This window comes from Mytilus edulis, unplaced genomic scaffold, assembly GCF_963676685.1.
Source record: "Mytilus edulis unplaced genomic scaffold, xbMytEdul2.2 SCAFFOLD_1604, whole genome shotgun sequence".
Lineage (NCBI taxonomy): Eukaryota > Metazoa > Mollusca > Bivalvia > Mytilida > Mytilidae > Mytilus > Mytilus edulis.
Window position 1 is genome coordinate 1 of NW_027269078.1, and position 14,673 is coordinate 14,673.

General features: G+C 32.6%; 1 protein-coding gene across 1 annotated transcript; it reads right to left on the reverse strand.

The window, feature by feature from the left end:
* Positions 1-893: 893 nt before the first annotated feature.
* Positions 894-13,649, reverse strand: LOC139509523 (cell adhesion molecule Dscam2-like). Its single transcript, XM_071296182.1, has 5 exons — positions 11,325-13,649; positions 9,857-10,159; positions 7,982-8,095; positions 2,571-2,687; positions 894-1,255 (listed from the first exon to the last, which is right to left on the reverse strand). The coding sequence occupies exons 2-5, from the start codon at positions 10,032-10,034 to the stop codon at positions 909-911; spliced, it is 756 nt and encodes a 251-aa protein (XP_071152283.1). The 5' UTR covers positions 10,035-10,159; positions 11,325-13,649; the 3' UTR covers positions 894-908.
* Between the last annotated feature and the right edge of the window lie 1,024 nt (positions 13,650-14,673).

Consider the following 14,673-nt stretch of genomic DNA (forward strand, 5'->3'; position numbering starts at 1 on the left):
ACAGGCCTATCAGATGGTGCCTCATGATTAAGAATCTGATGAGACTAGCATTGATGGAAGCTAGAACCTAATTCCTGTGATATGACTAGTTTCGCAGTTTGTACTTGACTCATATTTTTGAAAAGTATTTTTAAAAATACATCAAATTCTGTTATATTGTTTTAAATTCGTTTTGTTCCTTTAATCAACTAAAAATGTAAAAAAGGTTATTTTTAATAAATTTTTGGACAAGTAACATTTCATTCGGACAAGTAAATTTTGGTATGTGCTTGTCCTACAGGACAAGTTGAAAAAAAAAGTTATTGTAGAGGCCTGAGTGTTAACACTTGGTCAACACCTCATAAGGAACATTCATGCTATGTTTGGTGTTTCATTCCATTTAGTGGTTCTCTAAAAGAAGACATTTGTAAGTATTTCCCATAGGGTACTAAGTTTAACTAAGTCCTCTGCTGGCAGCCATCTTGGATAATGGATCAGCTACAAACTAAACAACACTTGGTCAACACCTCATAAGGATCATTCATGCTATGTTTGGTTCCATTTCATTCAGTGGTTCTCTAGAAGATGTTCAAAATGTGAAAAGTTACGCCGACAATGACGAACGCCAAGTAATGAGAAAAGCTCACTTGGCCCTTTGAGCCAGGTGAGCTGAGAAAACAAAATTCCTAAACTTTGAATGAGAAAGTTAGAACATAATATAATATTTTTTTCCCATATTTTCAATGGAGATTTTTTTTTTATCAAGTCATGTGAGTAATAACAGCTGGTATCAACATAGTGTAAGAAAAATGATAAGAACACTGGATTAATTTGGTGTTTACATTAATTGCACTTTTCTGATCATGTCTTTTAAAAGTTACAGATAATTCAAATTTAACTTAACCACTCAGGAACTAAAAAAATCCAATTCAGCCTTTAATTTTGAATGAACTCAGACAGAACTTCAATTTACCTGGCTTTTGATGTTGAACAACAGGAGACTCTACCTCGGCTGCTGGTCCTTTACCAACTTTGTTTTCAGCACTGACACTACATACATAATGTTTGTCCAGCTTCAGATTCTTAATGGTATAGGAGGTGACAAATGATCTGCCTCGTCCAATCTTTTTCCAGTCATCAGAATCAACCATTTTCAGGGAAATATTGTACCCAGTAACCTTTGAATCGCCAATTGCCTTTGGCCTTGTCCATTCCAAAGTCAACTTGTCATTGGTCCTCGTCTTCACCTTCAAATTTTCAGGTGCTTGTGGTACCTCTGTTGTACATGGAGATTAAATATTTAGTTGATTTCTTATCTTAAATTCAAACACATAAGTATGAAGCAGGGAAACTAGAGTCTCTAGCAAGCTGGGCTTGCTCACCTGCATCTTCAACAATAGCAATTTTTGTTTAAAACTAGAGGCTAGCTCTCATGAGCCTGTGTCGCTTAAATGAATCTTCTGTGGTTTTGAAAATCATTTAAAATAAGGTTTAAATCATAATAAATAGTATAAGCATTGTGGCTTAGTTTTATTCTAATTGGCCCCGTAGATTAACTGGAGAAATTTACGAAAAAATTGTTAAAAATTCACTTTAAAAGGCAATATCAATTTAAGGGGTCAATTGAATATTTTTGTCATATCAACTTCTTTTTAGATCTTATATACATTATCTTTGTCTATAATAATACATTAGATAATAACCAAAAAACTGCTCAATTTCCTTAAAATTACAAATTCAGGGACAGTTATCCAACAACCAGTTGTCTGATTAGTCTTAAGTTTTCAGGACTAATTGATCTTAATCTGATGACCATTTCTATCCCATGTCAGATTTGCTCTAAGTGCTTTAGTTTCAGAACTGTTTACAAAAAGTTGCATTTTACTCCTATGTCCTTTTTTTAGCCATGTCTGTCATCTTGATTGGCAGGCGGGATCATCTAACACATTTTTTTCCAAGATACCTTAATGATGATTGTAACCACGTCAGCTTAATTTTGTCTCAGAAGTTTTAGAGGAAAAGATTTTGATAAAAGTTTATTTATAAGTATATGACAGATGCAAAGTGATGAGAAAAGCTTGATTACAGCCTATTTAGATATTTGACGGACACTGGTGCACTTTTAAAGGGAAGATGTCATGAGCTAAATCTTTAAAGGGAAAAAGCTCCAATATCAGTAGACTAAATATTTCATCCATGATGGTCCATTTGTAGATCTTATTTTGCAGATGCTGATCATAAATATAATGTTTTCAAAATAAAATAGGAAATATGTAAACAGCTGAAAATAAAATAGTCATTTAAGGGCAATCAATTCAATAAGGGGTCAACTGACGATTTTTGCCATAAGACTCATTTGCTTTAGATCTTGACTCTTCGATCTTTTGTCTATTTAAATTTGCTTTCTATCTTTCTTATAATACTTAAAATAATATAGAGTAAAAAAAAAGAAAGATTTGAAAGCCACCATTGGTTGCAATTGACTGTTGAAACAAGGTGACCAGTAGTGCAGGTTTGACTGTATAGCTACATTCATCCCAAGCAGAATTTTCTAATCCTTTAAAAACACATTTTACTCAAATAGTTGTTACCTGCTATTGGTGGACTTGTTAAATTCCTTTTAAATTTATCACAATATAATACTTTATTTCCTCCTTTCTTATTCTTGAATGATGGTTGGCTAGGGCTGGCTTTCCCAATAGATTTCACTGTAAAACAAGAGTTTGTTGACACACAAATGTCTTCACTGATACAACTATTTTCAAAATAATAGGCAAAAATGCAAAAAGCTGATAATAAAAAAGTCATTTAGGACAATAACTTCAATAAAGGGTCAACTGACAATTTTGGGAATGTTCACTTATTTGTTTTAGATCTTGACTTTTTGATCATTTTGCCTATTAACATTTGCTTTCTACATGTATATATTTCTATGATTCTTAAAACAAAAATATAAGACAAAAAGGAATAAAACAGTTGTTGGCTGATGACACAGGTTATGTTTTTCTCATATATTTTATGATAAAATTGAGAATGGAAATGGGGAATGTGTCAAAGAGACAACAACCCGACCAAATAAAAAACAACAGCAGAGGGTCACCAACAGGTCTTCAATGTAGCGAGAAATTCCCGCACCCGGAGGCGTCCTTCAGCTGGCCCCTAAACAAATATATACTAGTCCAGTGATAATGAACGCCATACTAATTTCCAAATTGTACACAAGAAACTAAAATTAAAATAATACAAGACTAACAAAGGCCAGAGGCTCCTGACTGGGGACAGGCACAAAAATGTGGTGGGGTTAAACATGTTTGTGAGATCTCAACCCTCCCCCTATACCTCTAACCAATGTAGAAAAGTAAACGCATAACAATACGCACATTAAAATTCAGTTCAAGAGAAGTCCGAGTCTGATGTCAGAAGATGTAACAAAAAAAAATAAACAAAATGACAATAATACGAAAATAACAACAGACTACTAGCAGTTAACTGACATGCCAGCTCCAGACTTCAATTAAACTGACTGAAAGATTATGATTTCATCATATGAACATCAGGCACAATCCTTCCCGTTAGGGGTTTAGTATCATACCATCATAACATATATGAGAAGAACATAACCCGTGTCATGCCAACAACTGTTTTTAGAATAAATGTGTTTAGTTCCGATGCAAAGACCTTATCAGTGACTCAATATTAACGCCAAAATATGCAATCTTTAATGACTTGACAACAGTATCGTAATTATATCCCTTCTTAATAAGTCTATTCAAAGGTTTTGTAAGTTTCTGAGGTGAATACTGACACCTTTGTGCTTTATAAAGAATATTTCCATAAAAAATTGAATGTGAAATACCTGAACGTATTAGAAGTCTGCATGTTGAGCTATATTTACGAATGATGTCTTTATACCGATGATAAAATTTAGTAAATGTTTTGACTAGTTTGTGATATCGAAAACTCTGGTGTAATAATTTTTCAGTAATACATAAATTTCTCTCGTTAAAATCTAAAACATTGTTACACACACGAGCGAATCGTACAAGTTGAGATATATAAACACCGTAAGATGGTGACAAGGGAACGTCACCATCTAAAAACGAATAATTAACGATAGGAAATGAAAAATCATCCCTTTTATCATAAATTTTAGTATTCAGCTTTCCATTAATGATATAGATATCAAGATCGAGAAAAGGGCAGTGGTCATTGTTAGTATTAGCTTTATTTAAAGTAAGTTCAACAGGATAAATTTCATTAATATACATACTGAAGTCGTCATTATTGAGAGCCAAAATATCATCCAAATATCTAAAAGTATTATTAAATTTGTTTATCAGATGTTGTTTCGATGGGTCTTTGCTTATTTTTGTCATAAATTGTAACTCATAACAATACAAAAACAGGTTCCGCAATAAGTGGTGCACAGTTAGATAGTATGATACTGAACCCCTAAGGGGAGGGATTGTGCCTGATATTCATATGATGAAGACATAATCTTTCAATCAGTTTAATTGAGGTCTGGAGCTGGCATGTCAGTTAACTGCTAGTAGTCTGTTGTTATTTATGTATTATTGTCATTTTATTTATCTTATTTTGTTTCATCTTCTGACATCGGACTCAGACTTCTCCTGAACTGAATTTTAATGTGCGTATTAGGGGTGTGGAAATGCTATGCCTGACTCGCCATTTGAACAACCGGAGAAGTAATTATTTTTGTCTTGGTTGCCGGTGGACAAGTAAAAAAATTTACAAGACAAAGTCCAACAAAAACATAAAATTAATTTCAAAACGTATAAAGATGTTTAATTTATGTAAAAGAAACCAATGTTCAGCAAGTAAAAACATCAATGTTCATGACGATAAATATTACATGATACCTGAAATAGATCAATAACCAAAATAAATAAAAATAAGTATGCGAACCAGAGTCGCGTAACATTGCATTGGCTTTGTCCATTGACCCGGGATTGTCGATTAGGTTTTATCCATCATTTACCGGAAGTGTCATTTCTTTAAATTTTGTATCGAGATTCAGATTGATAAATACAGTGAAACCTGGGTAAACCGAACCCTGATAAAAACGAATTTCAGTTTAAACCGAACAATTTTCAAAGTCCCGAAAAATTTCCCTATCAATTAACGTTAATCTAACCTGACAAAACCGAACCCTGTCAACACCGAATTCCGAACGCTTTTTGAAGGCTAGTTAGTAAATTTGTCTTTAAAAATTACCTGTCAAAATCGATCAATAGCAATCAAAACAAAAAAGCATTTTTAATTATTTGCATGATTTAATTAAACAAACACAGGAAGACAGAGTATCCCAGAGGGTATTTGAGGTTAATTAACTGGTGAGTTGTTATTACAAATTAATTAGCATGTTTGTGTCCATGTCTAAAGTAATTTTTTGTAAAGAAATGTTAAACTGGTCAGCTACCCCCATGGCCGATAATGACAAGGAAGGAACTTTCAGATCAGTTAAATGCACGTTACTCAAATAATTACGACCACAAACTCGCAACTGCCATTTTGTAGCTAAACTGTTTAATTAAATAATAGTTTTAAAGCTTTTCACTGGATTAAGAAGTCATGCAACACAACAAGGTATATGGCTTTCGATTGTCGGATTCTCGTTAGAGGCCCTATATATTTGATACACATGCTCCCAAAGACTTCCGTTAGCTATTCAGCAACGATAAAGTCCGAGAATAAACTGGACCCCTGCTTTTGTTTCACTCTTATCGTGTGTCGAAGTATCAATCAGCAGGTGACCAGGTTAAGTGGAGAACTCGTGTGTACAATGACATTCCAGATTCAACTACGGAATCGTCATTTGAAAGCGTCTGCGAACCTGAATTAGTCAGTGAATTATAGATGAGAAAATAATTATCAAAAGCAAAATTTCTCTTTGTCGGACATCTCACAACGACGAGCGTGATTGACGGAGTTGTGTTTGATTTATTAACAAAAATGAAGCAAAACGTTGATCATCTCTACTTATATTTTTTACATTTACATTTAAATCAACACAAAAATAATTTGTCGTCTATTGTGTCACCTATAATCCCGTGTCAGTAAGTGCCAAAATTATTTTGGTGTCAACTTCCGTTTATCTCTATAATCCGAACACCTGTGAAAACCGAACAAAACGCAAAGTCTCGTGGGTGTTCGGTTTGGACAGGTTTCACTGTACTTAATAAAAAGCTGGGCAAGCAAGACAAAAAGAGTCATGAGTCGAGTAGAAAACCTTAAATGCAAATGGAGGACACAGAGTATTTAAAAAAAAAAACAGAAGCGAGAATTTCAGACATCGTGGATATCAGATTGACCCTGGCTATCTATGGAAATTCGGAAAATAAATTAAGTTTTGTCTTATTTATAGATGTAAGGTCAACATTATTTGTTGTCAAGTGGTAAATAGAAGGGACGTTTTAATTGCCCATCAATACAATAATAAATATTAATCAAGAAATAGTTAATCTATTATTCAGTTTACATTTCTTCAATCACTGTCCTCAAATTTAGTATCTGTAGCTACTGGCTACAATTTTTATTAAAAAAACTGCTGCAAAATTGTTCTTTACATGTCATTTCATTGGTTGGTTTGCTGTTAGGTTTTGTCCCATTGATGTTTATCAATTTCCTAATTTTTTACACATATTAACAAATGAATTTCATGTGTTTATAATGAACAACAGTGCTAAGTAAGAATCATATATTAGCTAACAAGAAATACTTCAATATTTATTGAAATCATCAGGGCAAGTAAAAAAAATTCTGGACAAGTAAAATTTTTGTTTTACTTGCCCAGGGACAAGTGCTCACAACAAATATTTCCACACCCCTGCGTATTGTTATGTGTTTACTTTTCTACATTAGCTAGTGGTATAGGGGAGGGTTTAGATCTCATAAACATGTTTAACCCGGCCGCAATTTAGCGCCAGTCCCAAGTCAGGAGCCTCTGTCCTTTGTAAGTCTTGTATGATTTTCAATTTTAGTTTCTTGTGAATAATTCAAAGTTTAGTATGATGTCCATTATAACTGTACTAGTATACATATTATTTAAGGGGCCAGCTGAAGGACACCTACGGTTGCAGGAGATTCTCGCTACATTGAAGACCCTTTGGTGGCCTTCGACTGTTGTCTAATCTATGGTCGGGTTGTTGTCGCTTTGACACATTCCCCATTACCTTTCTCAATTTTATTAACAGCCCAGCTATATACTGATACCATGTTTACATTCACTGCACCAGTGCATTGGTCTAAGATTTCTCTCAAGTCTAACAGTTTTTATTTTTTAATGTTTTGTAAGGGTTCAATGTTGTACATTAAAGCGAGGCTAGTCCCTATAGAAAACATGGAAATTTCTGACCAAAACATTGAATGGCAACTTTTTATCTCTTAATTGATAAAGATCCTATTTCAAACTTTCTAAGCTCCTGCAGCACAAACAATAGTTTTATTTCTATCAACCCACCATTTTTAGTGACATACTTGCATTGATCAAGATTTTGAAATCTTCCCTAATTAAACTGCAAAATTAAAACAAGATCGAACATTGGAAAACTTCATTAACTGTAAATATATTGCTACAACAGTTATGTAAAGGAAATATAAATTTGTGGCAAATTTTGATGCTTTTTCAGATAAGCCTAACATTGTTTTACTTCACTGGATTCCTAAGACAGTCAGAAATGAAATACCTTTTTTTTTCAAATTTTTGGCTTTGGTTAAAAGTCCAATCTTTAAAATATATGAGTTAATCAAGTCTTTTTCTATATATTTCACATAACTTTATATATTTCAAACATATCTATATCATGTAACATATGTCCTTTTTTCACTCTTCCCTATGAAAATTTTGATGTCTTTTTGATTGCACAATTTGATGGGTCATTACTGGTCCTTTATCTTGAACTAGCAGAGTGAATATGACTAGGCATATTCAAATATAACTTATTTAAGCCCATTTATTTAAATTTTCTCAATCATTTTTTACCTGTTGTTGGTCTGCTAGTTAAATTCTTTTTGACTACATCACTATATAGCGCTTCATTTTCTTTCTTATCTTTGATAGATTGTTTGCTTGTTCTGGCTTTCTCAATAGCTTTCACTGTAAAACAAAAGGTCTAAATTACCAGTATGGCCTAAATCTTGAACAATAATCATGATAATATGATAGATTAACTATAGTATAATGATAAACACCCTTAAAATAAACAACCTGATGTTTGTTATACTTATGACACATGTGGAATTGTTCATGTTTGTTATACTTATGACATATGTTGAATTGTTCATGTTTGTTATACTTATGACATATGTGGAATTGTTCATGTTTGTTATACTTATGTTCATTATCAGGTTGTTATACTTATAAACTTATGCTCATATTTTCAAGGTTACCTATTTAACACTGTAATTAAATCTTTAAACATTGTTATGTTTGGTATAAGTATTGATTTTGTTATCAGCAAATTAGACCAACTTGTAACTACACATAGGTACTTTCACTGTAAAACACCCAGTTGATACATATAGTTTGGCACTGCAAAACTGCCTGAAAACAAGAATGTGTCCAAAGTACACAGATGCCCCACTCACACATTATTTTCCATATTTAATGGACCGGGAAATTGGGTAAAAAGTTTAATTTGGCATTAAAATTAGAAAGATCATACCATATAAAGGTAACATGTGTACCAAGTTTTGAGGTTGATTGAATCATCAAAAACTACCTTGACCAAAAACTTTAACCTGAAACTGGCACTTTCATTTTATATGTTCAGTGGACCCTGAAATTGGAGTCAAAAGTCTAATTTGGCTTAAAAATTAGAAACATAATATCATAAGCAACAAGTGTACTAAGTTTCAAGTTGATTGGACTTCAGCTTCATAAAAAAATACCTTGACCAAAAACTTTAACCTGAAGCGGGACAGAGACGAACGTAGGTGGGGCATCAAAGTTTTCAACACAAAAAGTACACAGAAAAGAGCTATGTTATAGTCGGACAGTAGTAGAAACTCACACAAAAAATAGCTGAAAAATTTAAATTAGCAGTTTCAGTAAGATTGTATTTATACTTACATACGGTTTATTTTCTGGAAACTATAAAAATGCTTATTTTAGCCCTTTTTTGGCCCTTTATACATAAACTGTTCGAACCAAAACCCCCTAAATAAATCCCAGCCTTCCTTTTATGATTTCAAACCTAGTTTTAAAATTTCATATATTTCTATTTTCTTATAAATACTTAAGGATGTACTTAGGTGAGGTTAGGTGAAAATTAATAAATTAAGAAGTTAAAATTGATACTATAAGTTGATAGAGCATCAATTAAGGATAAAAATAAGCTAAAAATATTGATAGGTCATGGACCTCTTTTTCGAGATATTTGAGATTTAAAAAATGGCGGGAAAAGGCTGACTCAGACTTTTACCTTATATTTGCATTGGTATTATTAGGTCTCAAAACAAAAGAAAGAAAATTAAGAATCTTCTAAAATTTTGGTAAATGAACTTTCATGAGCTATTAAGTCTTACATGAAAAAATAAATGGGTGTTATGGGGCAAAATATTTTACATTGTATTATATGGAAAAACACCAAGGAGTCCGAACATTTGACACAAATTCCAAAACCTCACCTAAGTACATCCTTAAGTTATTATCAAGAAACCAATGGTCTTATAACTAAATAATAATCTGACACAAATGCTCACAACGACGTGGACATGAGTTTGGACCATAACTTCCAAAATCAATCCAAAAATGTTTTCAACCATATATAAAATAAAATTAACTTAATCACTCAGGAACTAAAAAATCCAATTCAGCCTTTAATTTTGAATGAACTCAGACAGAACTTCAATTCACCTGGCTTTTGATGTTGAACAACAGGAGACTCTACCTCGGCTGCTGGTCCTTTACCAACTTTGTTTTCAGCACTGACACTACATACATAATGTTTGTCCAGCTTCAGATTCTTAATGGTATAGGAGGTGACAAATGATCTGCCTCGTCCAATCTTTTTCCAGTCATCAGAATCAACCATTTTCAGGGAAATATTGTACCCAGTAACCTTTGAATCGCCAATTGCCTTTGGCCTTGTCCATTCCAAAGTCAACTTGTCATTGGTCCTCGTCTTCACCTTCAAATTTTCAGGTGCTTGTGGTACCTCTGTTGTACATGGAGATTAAATATTTAGTTGATTTCTTATCTTAAATTCAAACACATAAGTATGAAGCAGGGGAACTAGTGTCTCTAACAAGGTGGGCTTGCTCACCTGCATCTTCAACAATAGCAATTTTTGTTTAAAATTAGAGGCTAGCTCTTGTCGCTTACATGAATCTTCTGTGGTTTTGTAAATCATGTAAAATGAGTTATGAATCATAATAAATAGTATAAGATACCCTAATAATTAAAATAAAAAAGGTTATCCCACTAGTATCTTGACTTAGACAATACTTACTGAAGACCCCTTATCATTATTTAAATTAGTTTTCAAGTTAAGACCATTTGAAATTGTTGGGTTTTTTTTAACAATTTTCCCTTACACTTCAATAGTTAATCCCTATGTACTATATTCAGACATGATTGCCATGTTAGTTGGATGGCATTGTGGCTTAGTTTAATTCTAATTGGCCCGTAGATTAATTAACTGCTGGAAAATAATTTTTTTAAAGAAAAGTTTACGAAAAAAATCGTTAAAAATTTACATTAAAGACTTAGTGCTTTAGTTTCAGAATTATTTACAAAAAGCTGCATTTTACTCCTATGTCCTTTTTTTAGCCATGTCTGTCATCTTGATTGGCAGGCAGGATCATCTAACAAATTTTTTTACCAAGATACCTTAATGATGATTGTAACCATGTCAGCTTAATTTTGTCTCAGTAGTTTTAGAGGAAAAGATTTCTATAAAAGTTTTATTATAAGTATATGACAATGGACTATGAGGAGGGACAATGGCAGATGCCAAGTGATGAGAAAAGCTCACATTGAAAGTGAAACAAAGGCAAACCATTTTATTGACAGATTTGATCCACAAAAATCATTCTTATAGTAAAAACAATGATAAACATTTACTTTTCATATATAATATGAATTAAGGGGGTTCACAGGTCCAAGTCAATTGTTTTTCTTAATATAGGATTTCACTATACATTGTATTTTCCTATAAATGAACTTTATCTTATACCTTTCAATTATGCTCAAAATCTGCCTTTGAAAGAAGCCTACATTTTTGTAAAAGTACCTTTTTTCTGTTGAAGTAATAGGAGAAAAATTTCATGCATTTGTATGACTTAATATTTCCAGCATTGATGATCTTCACTCAAAAACTAACCTGCACATTTAGATTTAAGAAATCTGTCACCAGGTGGAAAATTTTCCTACAAAAAAAATCAATTGTGTTTTTTGTTAAAATTTATATTCATTTCTTAGCAAACAAAAACAATAATACCTCATTTAAGAGGGTTGTACACTAAAAGCTACATAACTTATCTTACCTGAGGCCCCAACATAGATAAGCAGCATTTTAAATAACTATAGAGGCTCTGAGGAGTCTGTGTTAAGATAATTTTTTTTAATTGATGCATGAAATACTGCAACCATTATACTTTTGGCTTTCAATGTTGATTTATGATTTATTTGATGAACATTATTGCAGTTTACAGTTCATCTCAATCTATATTTATATTCAAGATAGTAACCACCAGAGTGCACACGCTGAAATGTCCCTCTTTCTTTACTTATCATTGATATTATGTTGATAGTCCTAAGTATAAAGCTTTACCACAACTGTCACATAAACTATAAAATTAACCAACAAAAATAAACATTGACCAATAAACCATGAAAATGAGGTCAAGGTCAGATGATCCATGCCAGGCAGACATGTACAGCTAACAATACTTCCATACAACAAATAAAAAGTTGACCTTATGCTTATAGTTAAAGAGAAACAGACCAAAACAGAAAAACTAAACACTGAGAAATGAACTGTTAAAATGAGGTCAAGGTCAAAATTAACCTGCGCGACAGACATATAGATCATAACATATTTCCATACACCAAAGATAGTTGACCTATTGCATATAGTATTAGAAAAAAAGACCATAACTCAAAAACTTAACTTTGACCACTGAACCATGAAAATGAGGTCAAGGTCAGATGACACCTGCCAGCAAGACATGTTCACCTTACAATCATTCTATACGCCAAATATAGTAGACCTATTGCTTATAGTATCTGAGATATGGACTTGACCACCAAAACTTTACCTTGTTCACTGATCCGTGAAAAGAGGGTGAGGTCAAGTGAAAACTGTCTGACGGGCACGAGAACCTAGCAAGGTATGCACATACCAAATATAGTTAGCCTATAACTTATAATAATAGAGAATTTAACATTAAAAAAATTTTTAACTTTTTATTCAAGTAGTCACTGAACCATGAAATAAAGTCAAGGACATTGGACATGCGACTGACAGAAACTTCGAAAAATGAGGCATATGTATATTCAAAGTATGAAGCATCCAGGTCTTCCACCTTCTAAAATATAAAGCTTTTAAGAAGTAAGCTAATGCCACAGCCGTCGTAGCCACCGGATCATAACCCCTGAGTCGAGCTAGGCTGGAAAAAAAAAGCAAATTTTCCTTAAAATTACTAATACAGGGCAGCAAACCAACAACTGCTTTTCTGATTCTTCTGAAAATGTCACTTGGTCACTACAACAACAACAACAACAACAACATCATATAACAAGGGTTTTTAGTTTTATCCAGGTTCTCCACAGGGCAGAGTTTTTTAAGACCACAGTGGTCAACCCCTGAACATAGCTTGATACTGTCTGAATTTGGATTGTGATAAAATTTTTGACATAATATAGATTTTTGTCACAAAATAAATGTGGGTGTTGCTCAATTTGGTCTATGTGCATATCAAACAAAGGACATAGATGGATTCATGACAAAATTTTGTTTTGGTAATGGTGATGTGTTTGTAGATCTTTTTTGACTGAACTTTCTTCCTGCTTACAATTATCTCTATCATTAATCAACTTGGCCTAGTAGTTTTAGTGGAAAATATTTTGAAAAATTTACAGAATTTATGAAAATTGTTAAAAATAGACTATAAAGGGCAATAACTCCTTAAGGGGTCAATTGACCATTTAAGTCATGCTGACTTATTTTAAGGTCTTACTTTGCAAAAACATTATTGCTGTTTACACTGTATCTTTATCTATAAAAATATTCAAGATAATAACATGCAAAATTTTCATAAAATTTGGAATTAAGGGGCAGCAACCCAACAATTGTTTGCCTGAATGGTCTGAAAATTTCAGAGCAAATATATAATGACCTAAAAACATTTTTTTTTCTGACAAATTTGCTCTTAATGCTTTGGTTTCAGATATGAGCCAACCAGATGCTCCACAAGGCCCAGCTTTATATGACCGCAGAGGTTGAACCCTGAACCGTTGGGGCAAGTATGGACACAACATTCAAGCTGGATTCAGCTCTAAATTTGGATTGTGATTAAATAGTTGACACAGCATAGGTTTCTGACACAGAATGATTGTGGTCTAATGAACTTAAAATACTTTTTTTTTCTTTGAGCAATTCACTATGCTGTTGAATATTAATCCTCTCAAAAAAATGTTTGAAGAAATTTTCTTTTTATTTATGAAATCTAAAATGAAAAAAATTTAACCCCCCCCCCCCCCCATTTTTTTTTCACATACCCCTTTCCCTTTATCCAAAACTGATCTCAATTCAAATTTCTAATGGAGTTTGCAACAATAACTACTCATTTAAATACATCATAAAATATTAAAATGTACCAAAAGGTGCTTGTTATCACTGAATGGTTTTAATTTATCAGTTGGTAGTAAAAGTAAATATACATTGTATATTGTATAAAACAATGATTTAAGTTGATTCAACTACTATTCTGGACAAAGAAAGATAACTCCAATCAATTGAAAATTTCTTGCTATTGCACAATATTGTGCAATTAGATACTTCTTGCCATTGCGCAATACTGTGCAATTGAAAATATTTGCTATTGCACAATACTTTGCAATTGAAGATTTCTTGCTATTGCACAATATTGTCACTGTGCAATTGAAAATTTCTTGCTATTGCACAATACTGTGTCATCTAATTACATCACAGATTGGTTATTATACTAGATATTAATGCTATTTATTTATGAGATTTTGAGTTTCGTTTTTTCATAAAAGAACACATTGTGTTGACATGTATTTGTCAAAATCAGACTTGTAATAACTCTCTTCTGGGATGTATCTTTGAAGCAATTCAGATTCAAAAGCGTAAAAACAATGAATTTATCGTAGAAGCTTTAAAAAGAGATCTATAAGAAAATATGTTTAGAGAATGGGTAATACATGTGTCAATCATGACTTCCCATCAAAAATGTAGTTGTCCTACTGGGTTTTGGTTATTAAAAGGATAGACATTGGATGAAAAATATTAATTGTTGCCAGCTGGGCGATCAGGGGGTTTTATACTGAGTGTAATGAACAGTTATTATGATATGCTGGAATAAATTGACTATCTGATTTGATCTGGAACGATATAACTAGTTGTTTTGTTCCGGCCAGAATTTTTCAACTAGCTACATTGTTCCGGGAATTTTCAACTAGCTACTTTTTTCTGGAACTTTTCAACT

Excerpts from the sequence above, each read along its gene's own strand:
- LOC139509523 (XM_071296182.1), bottom strand. The coding sequence starts at position 10,034 with ATGGTTGATTCTGATGACTGGAAAAAGATTGGACGAGGCAGATCATTT. Across the intron at positions 8,096-9,856 it reads TGTTCAACATCAAAAGCCAG|TGAAAGCTATTGAGAAAGCC; the intron begins GTGAATTGAAGT and ends TTTGTTTTACAG. Across the intron at positions 2,688-7,981 it reads AACTAGCAGACCAACAACAG|TGAAATCTATTGGGAAAGCC; the intron begins GTAAAAAATGAT and ends CTTGTTTTACAG.